The sequence below is a fragment of the Falco naumanni genome, chromosome 3 (assembly GCF_017639655.2).
Source record: "Falco naumanni isolate bFalNau1 chromosome 3, bFalNau1.pat, whole genome shotgun sequence".
Lineage (NCBI taxonomy): Eukaryota > Metazoa > Chordata > Aves > Falconiformes > Falconidae > Falco > Falco naumanni.
In genome coordinates this window covers 96,808,658-96,832,899 of record NC_054056.1, presented here as the reverse complement: position 1 = coordinate 96,832,899, position 24,242 = coordinate 96,808,658, and the positions used below count along the sequence as shown (strand labels likewise).

General features: G+C 38.6%; 1 protein-coding gene across 1 annotated transcript in view; it reads left to right on the top strand.

The window, feature by feature from the left end:
* Positions 1–200: 200 nt before the first annotated feature.
* Positions 201–24,242, top strand: part of ANGPT1 (angiopoietin 1) — a 170,796-nt gene continuing 146,754 nt past the window's right edge. Inside the window, exon 1 of the mRNA XM_040587931.1 lies at positions 201–924. Within this exon, the coding sequence (XP_040443865.1) occupies positions 628–924 (297 nt within the window). The 5' untranslated portion in view covers positions 201–627. The remainder of the gene's footprint in view (positions 925–24,242) is intronic.

Genomic DNA, 24,242 nt, shown 5'->3' with positions numbered 1-24,242 from the left:
TTATCTACATTTTAATAGGTCAGTGTGAACATATGAAGTGTATTAAGGTGGACTGCCTTACTTATTAAACTTATGTGTATTCGTCAAAAGCCCTTAGCAGTGTATGCAATAGGGGCTGGAAAGCCATGCATGATTGAGGTCATGCATCCAGCCAGTTTGTAAGATGATCCCTCTGTACTGAGCCATCAGCCATCCTTAGCATAGGGGCGCACTCATACACGCATTCCTGTCAAGTCATCTTGTGAAAGGCTGCTTGCTTCCAGCTTGGCTTGAAAGTGCAACCTTAATAAAACTCACTGAAGCCTGAGAGAAAATAGCAGTTCTGCAGCAGATAGTGTAGGGGAAAGAGACTGGGATATGCATATGCAGCTGACTAAAGCAGGCTACATGCTGGACTGTAACAGAGAGGAAACAATAAATCTTAACTACTATGCAATAAATATTCCCAATTTTAACTAAGGAAGCTATCCTCATACTGAAATTAAAAAAATAAGTTTATCCAAGCTTGATTACTAAAGTGCGCTTCTCCAGTCCTTTCTCCAAAGACTTTAAGGGAAATTAAAAACAAATTTAAAGAAAGAGGAAGAAAAAGTTTTTGTTGAAGTAGGAAAAGAAAGTAATAATAACATGTCAGTTTTCCTTTCCTTTGCTTTCCTGGCAGCAGTTCTTGCTCATATAGGCTGTAATAACCAGCGTCGGGGTCCAGAAGCCAGTGGGAGAAGATTTAACCGGATTCAGCACGGGCAGTGCACCTATACTTTCATTCTGCCAGAACAGGACGGGAACTGTCGTGAAAGCACGACAGACCAGTACAACACAAACGCTCTTCAGAGAGATGCTCCTCACGTGGAACAGGATTTCTCTTCCCAGAAACTGCAACATCTGGAACATGTGATGGAAAATTACACTCAGTGGCTGCAAAAAGTAAGTGTTCCTTTTTTTCATTTTCACTAAATGGATTTTTTTGGTGATGTTCAAAGTTTTCATTAGTTTCTATGAGAAGTGAGGTAATAAGGATTGATCTAGTTTCTCGCTGTGGAGGGTAGAAATGTTTCAGCCTTCCTACTGACATTACTCTCAGGAGCAGAATTTTCTTCATGTTAGTGAAAGACACAACTTCTTAATCTCAAAAGACCATGGATGTTTGTGAATCAGAGAATGAAAAAATCCTGCAGAGACTCTAATGACAGAACTTACTAAGTATTCCTATAAACTCTACTTACAGTTCACAGCTTCAGATCAGATGCTGTGCAGTGTACCTGCTACGCTGACAGCAAAAGGGAGCATTTTAAAAATATCAGCGTTTAAAGCCACTGGGTTAAGAATATCATTGTTCCTCCATAAACAGATTCTGTAATAGTATTCTATCCAGCTAACTGCTGGAAAGAAAGAAGAAAGTATATGGGCATTCACACTCCTGAAACATTGCAGTAAAACTTTTTAACTATGTAGATTACATTGGACTTGAAACAGCCTGTTTTAATTTGTGTGAATAAGTGCATTCTTTCATAGAAAGGGAAAAATGGGTTTGAAGTTGTTGTAGTAACTTAGCAGAATAATTATTTTTAAGACTGTGCAATAGCTCTAAACTTTTAATGAACTTTTCAGTATTTTAGGTATGAGCTGAATTTTGGGCCTGAAAAGACCTAAATATGTGAATAATTTCATTCATATGAGCAGTCCCATTCACCTTAACAGGATTACTCACTTGTGTAAAATTACATACCTTGCAGGATCTTGTCCATGCCTTGGTAATAAAATGCCTCGGGATAGCTGACCAGTAAAAATAAATAAACAAACAGTCTTGGTATACAGTTATTTGTAATATTCCCATTCTCATATTGCATTTTGACCTGGAAAAACTTAGAAAATTGAGCAATTGAGTGATGCAACTAGTCATGTAAGATGGCACAAGAAAACTGCTATATGTACCCATTTGAGATGATTTAACTCTAGCACAAGTTCATAGGAAGAATGAGCATCAATAAGAACCTAGCGAAGACCCTACTAGGTGGACTAAACCTTTGTATTAGCAAAGTTACTGTAACCTGTCTTATTTACAAGTTTTGTTTCACCCAGACAGTATACAAGATAGCAATATGTTAAAAAGCACATACAGCTGTCCCCATTCCCCTAACCCTACTAAAATCTTCGGAGGTTTCCTGATGCCTTGGTAAATTAGTTGTGCTCTTTGCATATCTGGCACTAGCAAGAGAGAAAAGACTCTGTCCAGTAAACATGTGACTATAAAACAAAGTATAACAAAGCATTTCTTTTTTAGACTACTTCCCTCATTTTTTAATACCTTGGTCTGCATCGGGGAATATAAAGCTGGAGATAAGGGGAAGTCTTGTAGATGAAAGCATTTCTTAGGAAATTATTTTACTGTACCTTGGGAGGCTGAGGCAAGCACTAAAAAGAGGAAAGTTGTTATCTGTGTTTATGTACACATGATTTTACTTGAGCAAATTGGCTGCTGAATCATGCTTGTAAGACTTTACTTATTCTGTGTTTGTCCACTAGAGACTGAACTAAGATCACTATTTCACTGTGAACTGAACATGAAGAAATATGAGTCTCTGGAGTGTGAATGTTTGAGCTAGGCTTAGTCCTCTCACACTTTGGAGGGAAGTGATTAAACAGGTAGGCAGCCCAGTGAAAGGGGTTTATATTTGAGGACTTTTCTTCTGCAGTGATTGTAAAATGGGCTATGGGCAGCACTATCCCCCTCCTCCTTTCCTTCCCAGCCCCCAAGCCACTGCTCCCAGGGGTTTACATAAAACTGGGATTGTGCACGTATCCCCATGTGTCAGTTTTCCTTAGAATGAAAGGACCCGTTTCTCTGTGTGATGGAGTATGGCTCAGTCTGAACAAATGAGGTTGATGCAGCTCCTTTATAGCATCTCTGAATACCAAATTTGCTTTGTTGATGCTGCCGTTACAAAGCATCTCAGACATAACTCATTTCCTTTCAAAACAAGCATAATGCTGAAATGTAATGAATATATTATGTATATATCTTGCATCTCATTTTTATTCTCTGCATTTATTTTTTCCCCTAGATTTTTGGTATCAGATATAACTGCTGCTACACTAAACAGCATTTACAATGCACCTGTTAAGAACAAAATACAGAATAAATAACAGTTATAGGTCCATGAATGGAAGCAAATAGTTATAATAAGAAATAGTGTTTAAGAATTTGAGATATATTCTGACTTACATAAAGGAAATATGTTTATTACTTCAGGTAATATATATATCTTTCATTAAAATTATACATACGCAATGTTTGGCAGGGTGCATTGTTTTCTCACCACAAAGGCTATTAGCCTGAAATATTGAAAGAGTATTTACTAAGAAAGTTGGCAAGAATCATGGTTTGCTTAACTCTGTAGTATTTTAATTTAAAAATGATTTTCTTTCACACCTAAACTAGCAGATTTCTAGAAGGAAAGCAAGCATTCTTTTTTTTTTTTTTAAAAAAAAGGTAAATTTTATGCTTAAAACCAGAAGTGCTTCTTTGACTACCTACGAGCTTGATTATAGATAAGAATGGGCTGGCTTGAGGAGCCAATAACAGGCAATTAAGTCCCAGTCTCGTTCATTAACATTTGCATATCTATAGTGAGCATAACTCGGATTGGTTGGCAAACCAGGGACATGGCAAAACGCTCCCTGCAGATGACTTGGTAAACATTTTTAGAGCTTTTCCTAGAACTGTTTATTTTAATACCGGATAACTTTCCCCATTGTTTAAGCTTGGGTTTCATTTCTGCAATATGTTTATACTAATAGTTCAAAACAAACAGTTCATCACATTTTCTTTTTTTGCAGTAACTGACTGGCACACATGATACTGTTTGGTATTTAATTGACATGTTTAAGTATTGCCAAAGAGGAGTTACATGAAATGTTATCATCGTGTCTTGCTTAGGAACTTTATGTTAGTCAGATTGCTGAACTTAGAGTATCGATGGACTCAGTACACGTTCAGGATAGCTATACAGATGAGTGTTTTATATACTTATCCCTTATTCCAAATAGTAATAATAATTGTTATTACAGTAATAAGTGAACTTTACATGATCCATTCTTTTTTTTTTTTTTTCTGATCATTACCTAAGAAGAATACTACAGAAGTTTAAAATAAACGCTTATTAATAGTGTACTGTAAGAAGCTAACACAGATGTACAGGTTTGAGTTGAAAGTGAACCACAATCATTTTGGTCAGCCAAACTTAGACTTCATTTTCCTTTTCTCTGCAAATATTGATGGCACCACTACAGTTAAACCCAATGAAGAAGCTTCAAGTCACTTACCTTTCCCTTCAAACTGCCTGTGCTGTCACCAGCTATAAGAGAAGAAATATGAAATTATAAGCTAGATTCAGTCATTAAAGAAAGAAATTATGAACAACTTTTCCGGGGTATCTGTCACCATTTGATAGTCTAGTTTAAAGTTTATTCTTATTATGGTTTTGATAAATTGTCTATAGCATTTTCTGTGCTCTGTTGATTTATTTTACAGAATTAACATTGCAAGTGCTTACAAGGGTTTTAAATATGAAAGGAATCTAGGTTTTGATGGGGACCAGTCGTTGTATAGAAGAAACTGGCTTTTGGAAAGACTGGAGTCTGTCACTGTGTGTTGTGGCTCCAGTGAAAGTCTGCCCCTCTCTGTTGTCTTTACCAGCAGGCCCTAGCACTGCCATGAAATGGTAGTAAAATGCTTATGTGTGTGTAGAGGCTGGATTTTGCCTTGCATTTTATATGGTTTGCTGAAGATGGGAAAATTCTTCACATGTCATGTGCCATGAAGCTGTGTGAAAGTGTGACAGAGCCTGCCCTGAAAAGGACAGATCTAAAGAGCTGTGATAATATCCTATGAGGCAAATTTATATTCATATAAAAGTGGAGGTGGTCATAACTTGTAAATTTTGTCACACTAATAAACCAATTTTCGCTAATTGTCCTATTACAAGAAATAGTAAAAATTCTATTTTATTTATGGTTGTGTCTCACTGGGCATTTTGTAATATAACATGTGACCTTAAAGTCTACATAATATTTGGATGTTAAGTGCAACCATGAGATCCATGATGAACTCCTGTTAATTTTCACAAATAAAAGCGGGTCATTAGATTTGCAATCTGCCATTCTGTTTGTCATTTAATATGAACATTGTTAAGAGGTCTGTATAAGTAATGGCTTTCCAGGAAATCTTTCCTTTTTCAAGATGGACCAGGGCTAAAAGGAAACAGTGAGGATGCTTCATCCAAAATGGGTCACTAGTCTCCTATTTTGGCATCCAGCTTGAATTTGGATTTCTTGCGTAGACCCAGAGGCTGTTTGCTATTGTAAGTGCTCCTTTTTGCTTTGGAGTCAATGAATTCTCATAACCAAAGCAAAATCTCATCATAGTAACATCACAAGTGCAGTTCCCATAAGCCAGCTGCACAACAAATGCTGGGATTCAAATTAGTGAAATTACTTATCTAGTATGTACTGTTCAATGGGTAAATATATATAAAAGCCAAATTTAAGGAGCAAAAAAAAGTTCATGGAAACAAACTGCTTCTAAGAAAATTCATGTTTGAGTGTAAAACAAAATTTGCTTATTTACCTTCAAAAGGTCTTTTGGCCAAGAATATGCCTGCATTTTAAATTTTTATTAATCAAATTGCTGAAGTCCATGGGATATTCTGAGGTACCCACAAGAAAAAGGGTTTCCACACTTTAAATGTGGAAATGCTCGAAAGCTTTATATTATTGGGGGATAACTCATTTGGCAATGTGCTTTTTTTTTTTTCTTTTTAAAGTAGAAGAATCAGAGAAGTAGACTGAAGGGCAGTCTCACATGTTGCCACATTTGGTAGCAAATTAGTTAAAAAAGATATTTCCCATGCTTGGACAGAAGGCTTTATCATAATGTGCAGTAGAACCTGAATGTGTTTATTTTCAGTGATGACAGCTGTAATTAGGAACTTTCTGGTAACAATAAAATATTACATTTATTAGTCATCTGAACTGTCCAACCAACATGCCCAGTGGGAGATCTCATTTGGAACACTGAGAGTTTTTCTAAATGAAACTAATATAAAGTAAATGGTGTGTCATTTTGAGGGTGCTGAGAACTCATCGTTCCCATTCCCTTCTGTGGTTTGGACGCAATCTCTACTTCACAGTGCTGGGTGCCTTGGAAAAAAAAAAAAAAAAAGGAAAAAAAAAAAAGAAACCTCATGTGGGAAAAGTATAAGGCTGGGTATTTTAGGCCTGCATCATCCCACCCAAACTTCTGGCCAAAACCCAGTGATATCCAAGATAGGTTTTTCTTTGCTGTGGGGAATCTCTCAGTGCTGTGTCCAGAGACAGTAGCAAGCCCAGAGGAAGAGCCAGCCATCTGAACCATCCTATGGAAGTCCCTGCTTCTCTTCATTGACTCCAGGGAAACCCTGAACATCTCGCTTCCTGATTTAAACGCCTCTGTTAAGTGGGATGGATTTAAGCTTTATTTCTGTTCATGGCTGTAGCACAGACTTCCCTTGTGACTGCAAGGAAATCATGAACTTTTAAGTATTCCTGTTTCCTTTTTCTAACACCAATATAGTACTACTACTCAGTTTCACAAGGCTGTTGGGAGTCTTAATATGTTATTTTTTGTATTGCTTTTGGAGTCTTTCTAGTGGAAAGTATTTTGTGGTATTAACAGTTTCTGTATGATAATAATATTTCCAATATTTACAGAAAACATGTTGAGATTAAAATTTTTTGGAAGGAAATTAGTTTTAAAATTAGTAAATATTAGTAAATAAAATAATTAATAAAAAATAAGCAGATAAATGCAATTAACATTAGTCTATAATGCTAAGTATATTTTGCAGGCTGCAGTTGTCTAAGTGGGTTATATATGTCCTGCTACCTGTGAGAATTGTCATTCTTGCAATGTTCTTAAAATCCATTGAGCAGCTGCTGCTTCAACTTTTATTCATCTGAAATTAATAGAACTGTAGCTTAGTCTTGTATGGATTCTCAGGAAAACCAGTGAGGAATGGCTAGCTTTTCAGAGCTATTATTACCAGCAATGTTGTCATCAAACCTGGGCTCACTTGTGTGATTTATTGCAAGTGTATCCTGAAAGGTGAAGATACTTAGCAACCTACTTGCATCCATCTCAATTTACAGTTCAGCTTAGCTCAGTCCTCTTCTCTGTATTTGCAATAAGGTGCAAACAAGGAAGAGCTAGCAAATGAAGAACCTTCTAGAACGAGCATCATGGTTTTAGCTGTGCTGTGAACCTCATCTTCAGCACTACTAGTTCAAGTGTCTTGAATAAACAGCCCTGGTATAAAAGTCATCCCAGTAACGTAAGGATTTCCTCTCTTGGTAAAGAGTTGAAGCTTGATCAGGAAAAGGAAATTGAAATAGTTTCATGTTTCATGGGATGGGTTCTTTTTCTTATGAAACAAGCTGTACTTTAACACAAGGTTATTCTTGTGTAACCACACGTGCATATTTTAAACAGTGTTATGAAAAACCAGGGTGATGAATATTCACTTGGAAAGCTAACTTAGAAATGCCATAAATTGTTGCACATTTGCACTACATTCTCATTAATGTTCCTGCACAAAGATCAAGCTTTGCTTTTCATTACCTTAGTTAGGAATCACATTAATCTAAAACAGTGTAATTCACTCCTAAACTGGAGTAAGAAGTCTACCCAGGGGCTTGCACCAGTTTACTTATCCCTGTTTAAAACTGATGCAAGTTGAACTAGTGCAACTTCCTATCTAAACAAGACCTAACAGTAGGGCTAGCTCAGTACTGAACAAACATGGGTACAGACAGTCAAAGCAAGACAGGTATAGGATCAGCTGGAAAGATGCTGAAGTTGCACTATTCTACATTTCGAAAAATATTTTGCTTTCAGAATTAAAACAAACCAAACAAACAAGAAAAAAAAAAAAGGGGGGGGGGGGATTAAAGTAATTTTAGAATCCCTTGGAGGAAGTAATATAAAAAATCGGTATTCTAAGGCCATGGAGCAACATGATTGAAAGAAATTTCTCATACTCCCTTGACTAGCTTCTAGCAGCAGAAATGAAGAAAAAAAAAAAAAAAAGAAAAAAAAATCCAGTAGGAAAAGGATAATAGTTAGAGAACTATGCTAGTTTTATGGTGAAATAGTTGTCTTTAGCAAAGGTACTTTAAAGGTCTGCTATATGGTAGTCCATGGTCAGTCATATGCTGTGTTAATATTCCTGTCTTAAGAGAGATATGTAGGCTGCAAGTGCAGATACAGTCTTGTAGTTGAAAAATCTGTGTTGAAGATCCATGAGTAAAAAGTGGCTGATCAAAAATTCTGTAAAAAGTCCGCAAAATTCCTTTCCCTTGGACACCTTACCCTGCTGCTTGAGTGTGGGCACACATATATGCATGCACACACACACATATGCATTTAGAGTTTTGGAGTCTTTGGGTTGAGGTACATTGAAGTCTGTTTCGAAGTGTTGTGTCTTAAATCTGTGCTTATGTTTTATACCTACTTACCTTCTGTCAATCTGTTGTTCTTCTGGAATTGACCTGTTGGCTCAAAAACCCTACAAGAGTTCTTAGCAAAATGAAACCTTGTCTATTGTACATGCATTATTCTATGTGGATGAGTCCCCATACTGTGTTGTAAATAAATTATGGGTGCTTTTGCTTTTGTACTTTCCAGACTGTGTATGAAAGCAAGAATTTTCATATATTCTGGAAAACCTATTGGACTGTGTACTCCCCAAACCAGACATGTGACTGTCCTTACATGTGCCTGTGTTGCAGGACAAACCTGATTGTTCTTGTGCATGCATGGCATCTGCTTCTTTAATAGGACTTGACATAACTATATAGTTATAATTTTTCATCATGTCTTCTGGAAATTTTTTATTTGTTGGAGTAAATTCTTGCCATTTGTCATGTTTTTCTAGTTGTCTTGTTGCAAATAATGTACCAGGCGTTCCTTCTGCAATAGGAATGTATGGGAACAACCAAAATGCACTTGTTCCAGTCAGAAGAATTCCCTTCTGACACTGTTCTGCCTGTGGAATTGGGTCCTGGCATTCTTTCTCCTCCCTCTGTACCAAGGAGGCAAATAGGCTAGAGAGATTACCCTAGAGATAGGGTAAGCTCTAAGCACCTCTGCCAGGAAATTAAGAAAAGACTAGAGAACTGTGGGAGAAAACTGTGAGTATGAGCAGATGACCTTAGAAGGTAATTTGTCTCTTTTTGGCAGCATGGCTTCTTTCGCACTAGGGCACATATGACTAGATCGGTACTAATCAATTCTGAATCTAAAACCTAATTCTGCTGCAGGCTGATATGCCATTTATAGACCGATCCTGCCTTCTTTCACATCTAAACCTCCTTTAAAGGCTTTCTGTGTGCAAGAGGATTTTCTTGAAAGATGTTATCTATGTTAAGAAACTTCTGTTTTAGCGATAACATTGTTTAGCAGGCCAAGCTTTTCGTTTTCTCATCCATGATCCACAACACCCTAAGCCCACAGAGGGAAGTTGCAAGGTTTCAAAGAGAAAAGCATTTGTCATTTGAGTGCTCCTGTCCACTGTTTTAAATGCTGCAACAAACTCTCCGTCATTATCAAAGGCTCTACAGCCTTCGAAGTAGAGTTCTCACTTCGTGACTGTAGGTGGAAAAAATCTGATTCTTGATGTGTAAATTTACTATTTTGAGAGGTATTTTAATATTTGACCTTTAATACACTCCAAATCCACAAAACATGTTTTAAATACCCACAAAACTCCAAAGAGCAGTGCTTCTACAGTCTCTAGAGGTTCTTTTACATTTATCTTCAGTGTTGTGGTAGACTTGCCTGCCCTTTGGATCATATTACTTATGAGCATTTTAAAGTTGTCAGCCCATGCTTATAAAATTTTATTTTTCTTCCTAATACTCTTGTATGCAAATATTGTCTTGCACAGTGGAGATTTAGGAAAAAATAATGTAGTTGTTAAATGATGATTTTTGTAATTTGTTTTTTCTGAGCCTTGTATTGAATGAATTTTCATTTGGATTAAACCACCTATGGCTGTATTCAAATGTGCTGATTTTCACTGTTGTACGTTCAGCTTTGAATAGCTTTAGTAATAATTATCTTCTGGAAGTTTTAGTTCTCATGCAGAAGTCTTGCAGGAAAGACAATTTTATTAAATAGATCTCTTTTTTTAAAACTCTCCCATCAGCTCAGTGAGTAACAGTGAGAGTGAATAACAGCGTCATTTACTTGCCTTTCTCTTCTCTTCTGAATCATGTATTGGTCTCTCAAGAAGGCAAGGATCTTCAGATAATTATCTCACCATCACTATGAGAGCACTAGTTCTCCTAAAAACCTAATATTTTCTATGAAAAACCTGTATAGAAATAACTCAGATTTTATGAAATCTCACAGAATAATTTTATATACAACCTGGTTCTCTGAAGTCCTCTCCAACACCAAAGGGCTCAAGGAAGACTGCTACAGCCTTTGAAAATTGGGTATTCATATGCAGATGAAAGTAGCTGAAATAAGGATTTAGGATCACTGCCATTAACACTTAAGTATTAAGTATATTTACTTGTGTCATAGTTAAATATTTACTCTGTGCAGTCTTAACTCATCAGGAAATTCCTGCGGCCTTCTAGGCCACATCAGCAAGTCAACACAATAACGGGCAATCCCCAAACCATGGTGCCTTTGGTGTTGTGCCTGGAATTTTGAGGATCTGCTTAGAGTGAAAATTGCTCGAAGAGATGACCTAATCTGTTCCTGAATGAACTATTCCCCTTTGTTCCTTGGCTAAAACTTCATACTTCACCCTGTGTGTGACTTACCATAGTAGAGATAAATGGTCAAGGGCCACCTATCTTTCCTGCGTCACTTCTATCCTGTTAATGGGAAAGGCCATCAGTGCTCTTCTAGAAAGTTTCTCTGTGTTGCTATTTTTGTGTGGAGGAGATACGTACAGCAAAATTCTTTATCACTTTAGACTGTTAACTACAGAGGTGATGATTAAGGTTGTTTCTCTTGACATTTTTCTTGAATGATCCAATTTGATCTCTTGGCTTTTCCAAGAATTCTGGCTGATGTAATAAATATCCTTCTGTATATTCCTCTGACATCGTTTACCTCCATGACATCGCACAGCTCAACTGTTATGACCTCTGCCTTCATAGCAGTTGTTAAATAATTATTTGTACCTGATACAATGCCAGAGTTTGATACGGTGAAGCATAAGCAAGACAGCTGTATTTGCAGAGGCACACAAGGCAAGAGGAGTTTGCCAAATACCAAAGAGTTATCATTAAAAGTGAAGGATAATTACAGGAGAATGAATTAAATAATCACTGGTAAAAGATCAGCCTTTATATTTGGAACTGCTTGATGAGCCGTTTTGCCAGTCACTGTACAAATACATAATACATGTCTCTCTCTGCAACTGAGAAGTATCCTGTTAAATGAGTGCTTTCAAATCCTCATTAGCTGAGTTTGGCTGAGAAAGCTAGCTTTGTTTCATATTTCATTGACTTCCCTGAAACCAGGGTATTGGTTGAGTTTCTACATCTTGCATCACCGGCAAAATGCTTGCACCTCATTGCATGCTTACATACACTGCTCTAAAAATACAGTGTAATGCTTGGGTAAACTAGGTGAAATATCTGTGATGCATTTGCAGATTGATTAAACTATAAGATGCAGTAAGAATATATGTAGCTTTTTCATGTTCCTTTTTATCATTTTGAATTCCATAAAATCGGACAGGTAACTCCTAAGGAAACTGAAGATGAGCTTCTAACTGTAGACTATTGCCTCTTGGAAAGATTAATCTCAGAGAAAGTATAAGGGACCTGGAGAAAGATTGGAAAGGCTAAATATAAGGCGGGAGATGGAGGTGGTGCTTCAAAGCAAGGAGTCTACGTATTTGAGGTTGATAGAGGATTTTCATTAAAAGTCTGACAGGAGGGGTAAAGGTTGCTGTTGTAATCTATAAATTTGTGTGCTGCCCAAGGTATCAACATGTCACTAAAGCACACACAATAAGATAACTTGTCCTGCAGTGACAGAAAAGTCTGAAAAATTACTCTGGTGTACAGCACTATGTTCACTAAAATGCCCTGAAACAATGTAGCTGTAAACTATTTGCTGGCTATGTGGCCTGACAAAGATCATAATATTACATATCTCAGTAGCATTACAGTCTACTGGAGAAAAACTCATTATAGTTGAGGAATATTTTACTTAAAATAAGACAGTTCTCATTTTTTTAAATAAAAGAAGATAAACATTATTTTACTAAATTTAAGAATATAGGAGTGAGGCAAAGAAGATGCTCAGCAGCATGTTTTAATAAGGAAACCATTAATTCTACAGATTTTGCTGGTTATTAAAATATCTGAAATGCAGACAACTCTCAGCTGAAATGCTGAGTAGAACCAAATGACTTGTGTGGCGGTGCAAGTGGTAACCAAAATGTTGCTCTCTTACCAGGAATGTTCTTGCAACCATCAATGATAACCTCAAAATAATGTCTGTGTTTGCTGCATATACATGACCATTAAGTGAAGAAACAGTCTACTAGTATCAAGCAAGCACCATGGAGAGTCTGTGATGAGCTTGAGGTCAGAAATACTAGAAAAGCATTTGCCCAAACTTGCCAGCTTTAGATTTTGCAAGATCTAAGGACTTGACCCTGAAAGTGTTAAGGGTTTTGTTTTGAGTTGATGGTACTTAGACTTTCCCGGAAACATCTAGCACATTACAAGCTTTATCCCTATGAAACAATTTATTTTCATTTTACCATTGGAGAGTGTTATCACAAGCATGTAGCTACTTTTCAGTAGACTTAACAGGTGGTAGAATCAAGTGGGAATTGCTCTGTTACTTTAAACAAAACAAACAAACAAAAAGTTTCCTTGATCCATGATTTAACACTTCTACACATCTTGGAAAGCTCTAGTAATTTAGCCACTGACCCCCTAGGGTATTTCCTAGAAACAGAATTGAGCAAGGCTGAAAGTGGTTTTGTTGCATGGTTATGGGCATGAAGATATGACATATATCCTTGATTTGTAAAATATGAACCAAATGTGACATCTTTTTTGTGTGTGTGTGTGCATTTTTAAAGGCTACTTCAACGTTTTCATTCATTATTTTTCTGCCATACTCATGCAGAGCTCCTGAAATGTCAATCAAAACTCTTTGGTCCTTTGTCACTAAAATTTATCTTGTTCTTTTTCCTCTGGGTTATAACTCACCATGATGGAACACTGGAAATGTGTTTTAGGGTAAATTTCCCATATTCATTCTTCTTAAGTTTCAAGATGACACCTCAGTGTTAGTTATATTGTGTGCTTTTGAATGCTGTCATGCTTTCACTTCCATAGTAAAATCCCTCTGAAAAGCCATAGACAAGCTGCAGCAAGATTATTTTTAGAATGCTACTAATGCAATAACGCAATACAAGCTTTATATTGTGAGACAGCTTCACATCCTACGTCAGAGTCGCTCAATGTTTTTTCTATCAGAGTGGTATTAATTTTGTGTTTGCTTCTATCAGGCTTGGTCTGGTATTACTATCACATTTTCCAGGTGTTGCTAGCATGAGCTCTTACCAAAAAGTATGACTAGAAAAAACAGTAATTTCCTATGGGAACATGAACCCAAAGGAGGCTTTCAACACATTCCACAAACTCAAACCAGTATCATTAAACAGCCCCAAGAGGATTAAAAACTGGAAAAAAAAAGTCTCTCGACTCTCACCCAGAGTGTGATGCTAATGAGTTCCTGCGGAGCCTGGCCCGATGCTGCTCACAGTGAATCAGCAGTAAAAATCTGTGCTCAGTTCCTGACTGAAGAGGCATTTCCCAACCTCAGGCCCACCCAGCTGAAGCTGACCCCTCGTCCTCTCCTTCCCCCAGCACTTTCAGGAGTGGCAGAAGTTCCTGGTCTACTTTTTGGCACTGGCTTTCTGGATTCACCTACTTCAGAACACCTCTGCCCCAATGTAAGGGGATTTCTTAATGGCAAGAGACAGACCTCAGCTCTGTCCGGACAAAACTATTTGGCAGAACAGGAAATTCCCAGATGGTCAGGAGGAATTTCAAAAGGCTGGAGGGGTATGTTGCAAAATTCTAGCCTGGCAGCCATGGAGACCGAAGTCTGTTTTTTATAGAAAAGCAGAGGCAGAAAACAGATGGTATGCTTCCTTGCAATATATGCTACAATCACTGCATTGTGTCAGCATAAATTTGTGGGGTACCACATCAAGAACTGAGATGATAGTACAGTCTCTATCCCCAGCCAGTTCTTTCCTCCACATGCCTAGAAAGATACCAGCTAATACCACATGCAGTGGTGGTTTTATAATACAGAAAATATTACTTCTAGAAAGCCCTGGAACAGCAGTATAAGTCAGAAACCATGTCAATGGCATCAGTGGAGTGAAGCCAATGTCAATCTGTTGCAGCTGAAAGACAAGTCAAGCAGAGTCTGTGAAAGCAAACTGCAACCATTTTGTTCATTTAAGGATAGGATTCTGTGTACAGCTTTTAGTATATGCACAGCCTTCTCCCAACACTCCTCAGGCCTGAAAGTGCGATGTACATCTCATGAGAACAATTCTATAAAGACGTTTTCAGCATAAGCACAACTTTGCCTATAGACGTTTTTTTCAACAGTCCTCTTTCCAGTTCCTTAAAACACCAAAGAACTGAGATACCTATTGAAACAGAAGCACTCGAACTGATCAGGCAGATTATCTTCATTTAATCATAGTCCTGCCTTCTATCTGGCCTGTATTTTCAGGGGACATTTGAGAGTTTTGTGTTTCTTTTGCTGAAGCAAGTCAGGAAATGTTTTTGTTTCTTTTTCTGAAATGTTTTAAAATAGAAAAATCCCTTTTGTTTACATTTTATGCAGATTATTTTGACATTTCCATGAGATATTTGTGTGGCAGAATTGCTATGTACCAGATATAACCAGTGAGACCTTCCAGCCTGAGGGCTTGAAACCTGAGGTAAAAGTAGCCATGTGGCAAAAGCAATGACTTGAAACTAAAACATTGTGTTTTTCAGACAAAAAGTTAGAATTCTTGGTTAAACAATGTAATCTGTGTCTTTTTTATCTTATTTTTAAAAACTAAGTTTTTCATAAACTGAAAGAAATGTCACTGGAAAATATTTTTCTGTTGGTAAAGAGAAAACCAGCAGACTGTTACAAAGTGACCGTCAGGACTGATGAGTGAATGTAGAATCAACTTCCAGTATTATCTTGGGATATGAAGGAGAAGCCCAAGTGCAATATCCATGTACAGGCACAGTGGAGATGTTAGGAAAGGGATGCAATGTATTGGTGTCCTCCTGTTTATCTGAGAACTGTTGCTGCTGCAGTTCCTTTTTTTTTTTTTCCCCTTTAAAAGATAGAAAAAATATGCATGTGGAATGTTGTTGATACAGAAAAGATCATGCAAACTGTCCCCACTGAACTAGAGGCATGTGAGTTCAAAGATAACTATTTGTAACTTTTCTTCTACTGTCCTGGTTTTTGTTTAATTAAGAAAAATATTTTTTAGCTGACTAATTTAGTTCATGCTAAAGGGAAAAAAAAATCGTCAATCTGCATAACAAAAAGCTCCTATAGCAATTATGATTGTGAAGTAAAAAAGTAGATCCATGCGAAACATATAATATTCCACTGTTTTGTCTAGTAATATACTAGAAATGCATCTCTGGATGTTAGAATCAGAATGGTTTGGGTTGGAAGGGACCTTAGAGACAGATCATCTAGTTCCAACCCCCATTGCCACGGGCAGAAACAACTTCCACTAGATCAGGTTGCTCAAAGCCCCATCCAACCTGACCTTGAACACTTCCAGAGATGGGGCACCCACAACTTCTCTGGGAAGATATGCTCTGAAAACTAGCAGCTCTTTTTTTTCCTGAACTTTTTAGAGCCTGCATGACTTGGTTGATAGGGCTATATGTCATCCCTCTGGCATCTTCTGATGACAATGCCCTTTAATACTGTATGCCAGTCACCAAGACCATGTACATTTTACTTTTGTGTTTCTACACTGCAACATGCTGAGAAAAAAATCTTACTGTGAAGTTGACCAGATAAAATTTAAAAAATGATTAGAGCTACTTGAGTGTCCCTCCCCATAAACAATCTTTCTATTTGCTTGAATTTTTAACCTGTTCACATTTTTCTGCTTGTGCTGCCTTTGCTAACAAATGAGAAAATTCAGGTGTCTGTGATTCTTTTAGGTAGTTCTTTTTGCAGAATGATTGTTTATTAAAGTTGTACTTTCTGAACAAAATTTGACTGTTATTCCCTTCTTTTGAGATATCTTTTGTATATGGAAGAAAATAGTTTTTCTAATTCTTAAATCCAGAAGTTATTCTATGGTATTACTACCTGGAAGCAAATAATAAATATTTTTGATATTTATATTAGTTCTAGAGCACAGATAAAAAGACCAGGATTAAACCACTTGTCCTTCATAATTCATCACAACTGAGTGATGTACATCAAATAGCCCTGGAGGGAAGGCACCCTTTCTTGGTGCCCAAGAAACCTGGTTAGTATTCAAGGATCACCTCCTCCAAGCTCAGAATGTGTGCCGCAATAAAGACAAAGCTGGGCAAAAATGCCACAAGACTTGCATGGATGAACAAGGAGCTCCTGGACAAAATAAAATACAAAAAAGGAAGCCTACAGGGAGTTCAAGAAAGGACAGATAGTCTGGGAAGAAAACAGAGAAACTGTCTGAGCAGCCAGGATAGGGAAGCTAAAGCCCTGATAGAATCAAATCTGGCCAGGGACATCAAGGACAACAAAAAAAGTTTCTATAGGTATGTCAGTGACAAAAGGAAGACTAGGGAAAACATAATCCTTCTCTTGAAGGGCGGGCCTTCCAGAGAGAAGGGAGATCTGGTTACCCAGGACACGGAGAAGGCTGAGGTAGTCATTGACTTTTTCGCCTCTGTCTGTGCTCAAGCCACACCACCCAAGTTGCAGAAGGCAAAGGCAGAGACTGGGAGAGTGAAGAACTGCCTGGTATAGAAGAAGATAAGGTTTGAGACCATCTAAGGATCCTGAAGGTACAGAAGTCCATGGGAGCTGATGAAATGCATCTACAGATCCTAAGGGACAGGTCCTAAGGGAACTGGCAGATGAAGTGGTAAAGATGCTAGCTATCATATTTGAGAAGTCGTGGTAGTCTGTTGAAGTTCCCACTGCCTGGAAAAGCGGAAACATAACTCCCATTTTTAAAAAGGGAAATGAAGAGGACCTGGGAAACTACAGGCTGGTCAGACTCATCTTGGTGCCTGGCAAGGTCATGAAGCAGGATCGTCCTGGAAACTATGTTAAGGCATACAGAAAATGGGGAGGTGGATAGTGAGAGCCAATGTGGCTTCACTGAGGGCAAATTGTGCCTGACAAATTTGGTGGCCTTCCATGAGAGGGTTACAGTGTTGACAGATTAGGGAAGAGCAACTGGTGTAATCTACAAGGTTTTGACACTGTCCCATATGGCACCCTTGTCTCTAAACTGGAGAGACATTGATCTGACAGTTGGACCACTCAGTGGATAAGAAATTGGCTGGATGGTCTCACTTAAAGAGTTGTAGTCAATGAATGGCTTAGCCTCCAAGTGGAGACTGGTGACAAATGGCAGTCCTCAGAGGTCCATACTGGGACCAGTGCTGTTCAATATCTTTGTCAGTGACACGGATGATGGGTTCAAGTGCACCTTCAGCAAGTTTGCTGACAACACCAAGCTGTGTGGTACAGTTGACATGCTGGAGGGATGGGATGCCATCCAGAGGGACCTTGATAGGCTTGAGAGAATGGCCTGTGCAAATCTCATTAAGTTCAACAAGGCTGAGTGCAAGATCCTGCACATGGGTTGGGGCAACCCCCAGTATCAATACAGGCTGGATGGGGAATAGAATGAGAGAAGCCCTGAGGAGAAGGACTTGGGATTGCTGGTGGACAAAAAGCTAATATGGCCCAACAATGTGTGCTTGAAGCCCAGAAAGGCAACCAAATCCTGGGCTGCATCAGAAGAAGTATGGCCAGCAGGTTGGGGGAGGTGATTCTCCACCTTTACTCTGCTCTCATGAGATACCACATGGAGTACCACATTCAGCTCTGGAGTCCTCAATATGAAAAGGGCATGGACCTTGTGGTGTGAGTCCAGAGGAGGGCCACAAAGATGATCAGAGGGCTGGAGCATCTCTCCTATGAAGACAGGCTGAAAGAGTTGGGGTTGTTCAGTCTGGAGAAAGAAGGGTCTGGGGACACCTTATAGCAACTTTCCAGTACTTAAAGGGGGCTTATAAGAGACATGGGAACCAACTTTTTAGTAGGCTTGTAGTGACAAGACAAGAACTAATGATTTTAAGTAAAAAAGGGTAGGTTTAAAGTAGATAGGAAGAAATTCTTTACTCTGAAGGTGGTGAGGCACTGGAACAGGTTGCCCATCCATTGAAGTGTTCCACACCAGGCTGGAGGGGACTTTGAGCAACCTGGTCTAGTGAAAGGTGACCCTGCCCATGTCCAGGAGGTTTGAACTAGATGATCTTTAACGTCCCTTCCAACATAAACCATTCTATGATTCTATAAGTAGTGTTCATGCTGTTCGTGCATATCTATTATAGCTCTCTTTAATATTGACAGAGACTCCATGCTTGCTTTACAGTCTTGCATTCACTTTTTAAATAATGGCAACAATTGATAATACTTCTATCACCTTTTGTATTCAGGATCTCAATACATTTTACAGACGTAAGTGAATAAAGCTTCATAGCAAACAGAAGGCTTGGTGATGGCATTAATTTTGTTGTCCTCCAGTGGAAAACCCAGGGTACACAAGGGGTAGCTGATGTACCTTAGACACTTGGGAAATCTACGTACAGCCAACAATAAATCCAAGACATGAGGCAGCTTCAGTGTTTATACGATGGCTATCAAAATACTTCACAATAATACAGATAGGTGAATATCCAAATGTGCCTCAGGTTACTCATCTCATTGCTGCCTGGAAATTTTATTTTTTGTGGAAGTTACTGATGGGCTAATTTCATAGCTGTTGGAAATTGACCCTGTTCAATGTAGATGAGTGGAATGGTGTTGATTTAAACCAGCAGAGTCAAAGGACAGGTGTGGGCACTGGGATGCTGCAGACATAGGTGGGAAGCTGCTTCCTTCCACTACATATCCTATCAATAGACCTGCTTCTGTTTTTCCACTTAAAACTGAAAGCAGAAATTGAAACTATGAATAAGACCTATTTTCAGTGTAAAAAACACTGATCCCTTTTGCATCAAGTTTGTGGTAGCACAGTTCTAACAGAGAGTGGAATAATAAGCATCTTGGAGAAGTCTCACGGTTGCTAGCTCTTGTTCTCATGGGGGGACTTCAAATTACCAGCTGTCTGCTGGAAATACAATGCAGCAAAAGGGGACAGCCTAGGAAGTTCCTGGAGTGCGTGCAAGATATCTCCCTGACACAGCTGGTCAGTGAGCCAACCAGGGCACATGCCCCGGGCTGGAAACTGCTGGGTTTTAACAGAGGACTTGTGGATTACACAGTGGTTGGAGGCCATCTTGGACATAAATGTCATAACAGAGTTTTCAGTTCTTGGAAAAGTAAGGAAGGGGTCAGCAGAACCACTAACTTAGACTTCTGGAGGGCTGACCTTGGCCTGTTTAGGAGACTGGTTGGCAGAGACCCTGGGGAGGCAGTCCTGAAGGGCAAAGGGTCCAAGAAGGCTGGACATTCTTCAAGAAAGAAATCTTGAAGGCACTGGAACAGGCTCCAAAAGACAAGCTGGCAGGGAAGAAGACTGGCCTGGCTGAACAAAGAGCTTTGACTGGAACTCAGGAAAAAAAGGAGTTTATGAACTTTGGAAGAAGGGGCAGGAAACTCAGGAGGACTACAAGAGTGTTGTGAGGTTATGCAGGGAGAAAATTAGAAGGGCCAAAGCCCAGCTAGAACTTAATCTGGCTACTGCTGTAAAAGGTAATAAAAATTATTTCTATGAGTGTATTAACAACAAAAGGAGGGCTAAGGAGGATCTCTATTCTTGATTGTATGTGGGGGAAAACAGTGACAAAGGATGAGGAAAAGGCTGAAGTATTTAATGCCACCTTTGCTTCAGTCTTTAATAGTAAGACCAGTTGTTACCTGGGTACCCAGCCCCCTGAGCTCAAAGACAACCATCTACATGAAGGCCCGGAAGGAGGATCAAAGGAACTACAGGGCTGTCAGTCTGACCTCAGTGCTGGGAAAGGCTGTGGAGCAGATCATCTTGAGTGGCATCATGCAAGATTTATAGGACAACCAGGGAACGGGCCCAGTCAGCATAATTTTGTGAAAGGTAGGTGCTGCTTGACTAACCTGATCTCCTTCAATAAGATGACCCACCTAGTAGATGAGGGAAAGGCTGTGGATGTTGCCTACCTGGACATTAGTAAAGTCCTTGGCACTGTTTCCCACAGCATTCTCCTGGAGAAACTGGCTGCTCATGGCTTGGATGGGTGTTCTTTATGCTGGGTTGAAGCTGGATGGATGGCTGAGCCCAGTGGGTGGTAGTAAAAGGCACTACATCCAGCTGGCAGCCAGTCACAAGTGCTGTTCCCAAGGGCTCAGTGCTGGGGCCTGTCCTGTTTAATATCCTTATTGATGATCTGGACAAGGGGATCAAGTGCACCCTCAGCAAGTTTGCAGACAACACCGAGCTGGGGAGTGAGCGTTGATCTGCTTGCACGTAGGAAGTCTCTGCCAAGGGATCTGGACAGGCTGGATCGATGGGCTGAGGCCAGTTGTATGAGGTTCAACAAGAAGTGCTGGGTCCTGCACCTGGGTCATAACAACCCCACGCAGCACTGCAGGCTGGGGGAAGAGCGGCTGGAAAGCTGCCAGGCAGAAAAGGCCCTGGGGGTGCTGGTTGACAGCCATCTGAACATGAGCTGGCATTGTGCCCAGGTGGCCAAGGAGACCAACAGCATCTTGGCTCGTATCAGAAACAGTGTGGCCAGCAGGACAAGGGCAGTGATTGTCCCCCCCTACTCAGCACTGGTGAGGCTGCACCTCGAATACTTGCTCCCTTTTGGGTCCCTTCCTCTAGAAGAAACACATTGAGCTGCTGGAGCGTATCCAGAGAAGGGCAACAAAGCTGGTGAAGGGTCTGGAGCACAAGTCTTATGAGGAGTGGTTGAGGAAACCGGGGTTGTTTAGTCTGAATAAAAGGAGGCTCAACTGAGACCTTCCTGCTTTCTACAACTACCTGAAAGGGCATTGTAGACAGGTCGGTGTCAGCCTTTTCTCCCAAGTAACATGTATTAGAAGAGGAAATTGCCTCAATTTTTTTCCAGGGGAGGTTTAGATTGGCTATTAGGAAAATTTTCTTCACTGAGAGGACGGTCAATCATTGGAACAGGCTGCCCAGGGAAGTGGTTGAGTCACGATCCCTGGAGGTGTTTAAAAGATGTGTAGCTGTGGCATGGTTTTGGGGATATGGTTTAGTGTTGGACTTGGCAGTGCCAGGTTAACAGCTGGACTTGATGATCTTAAAGGTCTTTTCCAACCTGAGCATTTCTATGACTCTATGAATAACAGAGATGAGTTAGTTTTAAAATGGTTACAAAATATGAACTTTTTCAAAGAGGTTTTTCTCTACACAGGGTTTTGGACCAAATTCCTCAACACTCTTCTTGTATTGTTTGATAATTTTTTTTTACTTGATTCCCAGGCAAAATGTCACTCATTGCAGAACAAATAACTATTACAATGTGGATATTTAATATTTTTTTTATGAGTGAATCTGATGTTGGCATGTATTTGCCCAAAGCCACATTATGTGGGTTTTTAGATACATAACGGAAAGCCGTGTGTTTTTATATATTGTTATTATACGCATAATCCCAGATTTAACACATTTACTATACTATATACAATTTTAGCTGACTCTTCATCTGCTTCTGCATATTTTCTACTGTAGGTCTTAGAAAAGCTGTGTTCATATAAATATTTAGAATAGCATGCTTTTGTTTGATTTATGATTTTTTTCAAATGTCTTCTAGTTTGGAAGAGCTAGCTTGTTAGGTCAAGCCACTGTTAACTCTGCTACATAGTATGTAAGGAAATGAACTATTAAAACATGTAAGCACAAACAAATTTTGTAAAAAAATAAGGAATATCACCCGTAGAGACATTACTTCACTGTTGAGTAGGTAACACATCATATTTTCTGTAGGAAGAAGGAATCATAAGAAAATTCCAAAGAACAATGTTATTATATCTGAAAAATTGTAGAAGACTTTTCAACTACAGATAAATGATCAAGTCTTTTTTCAATACCTTAAACACTCCTTGCAACAGAAAAAGAAGCTTTTACGTCAATTTATAGGATTAGCTATATTTTAATACCCTTTTCTTATGTTTTCAAGGCTAGGGAATGTTAATACTAATTTGATTTTGATTAATTTTTCTCAGTGACCTAAGATGTTCTTTCTTACTTGTTTTACTTACTGGAATATCCACTGGCCTTGCTTCTGTTTCCACTTATGTTGGCTGTAGATTAAGTACAGCATCTCTGAGTTCCACAAAATGTAACTACAAGCAGAACAGGCATTGTTTTCTTTTGCATATATACACATAATTTTGAACATATGGTTCCAAGCATATTCTTGATTTAAATTGTCACCAACTTCAATGCATGCTTGTTTTTAATTTTGGTTCTACTTTCATGTTTTGCATTTGTTGCCCAAGAGGTTCATAGCCAGCTGCAAGGCTCCTTCTTTGGGCAACTCCCAAATGGGCTTAAATGAAGGCAGCTAGAATACTCCATTGTATGAAGGCATCCCAAGATAATTAGGTTACCTGGTACAAGGGATTATGACAAGTGAGACTGGGGGTTTTGGATACAATCTGAGTTAAAAATCACTACTAGTATAGGAAATTTTGAGAATTATTACAGATCAGCTTACATCTGGAGGTAGTTAACCTCTTGTGAGTCCAACTTTTCTTTCGGATACCATACCAAGGAGAGACTGAAAAATTTGTTTTCCTCTTATTTCAACACATGATCCAAAGATAATATGGCAGACTTTAGTGCCCCTTTGGCACAAGAAAACCTTTCAGATATATATAATCTTTTTCACCTTCCAGTTATGATCCAGAAATACCAAAATTGTGTTAGTTGAGCATACTATCTTGAAGACTAAGATGCAATAAAAGCTTATGTCTCATCTAGGAATTCATAAATGTTGTAAAAGAAGGATATTGAATGAAACTCAAAACATCTGCAATTTTGAATGACAGAATATCTATTTTAGAAGAATCCTTTCATCACATCTTGTTTATTATTTACTGTCACGGAATCCACTTATACTGACTTCAGAAATAACATTAGCTAATTTCATTACAAATGTGAAAAGGAATCTGTCTTCAGCACAGGCTGATTTGGTTGAAAGTTGGCATAATACTGAAATCATCAGAAATAATGTGCCAGAGAGTGCTGTTTTTTAATCATCCTGTTAGAAAAAAATATATATTTTTACCTCATGAGATTGAAAACTGAGACATATAATAATTCTGATGTAGGCACTGATAGTTTTATATGTATCCATCATGCTAATACTGACCTTTATTGCTCTAAGGGCAAGGTATAACTCTTAGTAGCACAATTTTAGTTAAGTTTAGCATGATTTTATCTTGTCATTAAATGCTATTCTCAATCTATCAGATTTGGTGGAATTAATAGCGGGATCCTGAATTTCCTGTTCTTCATATCAAGAGGTTATATAGCAGTAAGAAAGGAACACACACTGAGCTTCAACACCCCTGCTAAATAGCCTGAACAATTGGAAGGTGAATAAGAAACAAGGTTTTAATGAAAAAAATGGAGGTAATTTTATAGAGAAAAAAATCTTGCTTTTTTTTTCCTATGTAAAATGAGCTGATCACTTTTAACTTTTTGTAAGTTTAGTTCTCCTTCCAGTCATCACAGTAGCACTTTTCTGTACTTGTTGATATCACTTGAGTACAGATGTCCAGAACAGTGCAAATTTGTCCTGCCTAATGTTATGTTTTTTCCTCTAGGAAAATTCAACTAATAACGATGACATTTGGTGGCAGAAACTTTCATTTCTAGATACTAAATAACGATCTGTATCCCAAATCTCCCTGTAAATATTTT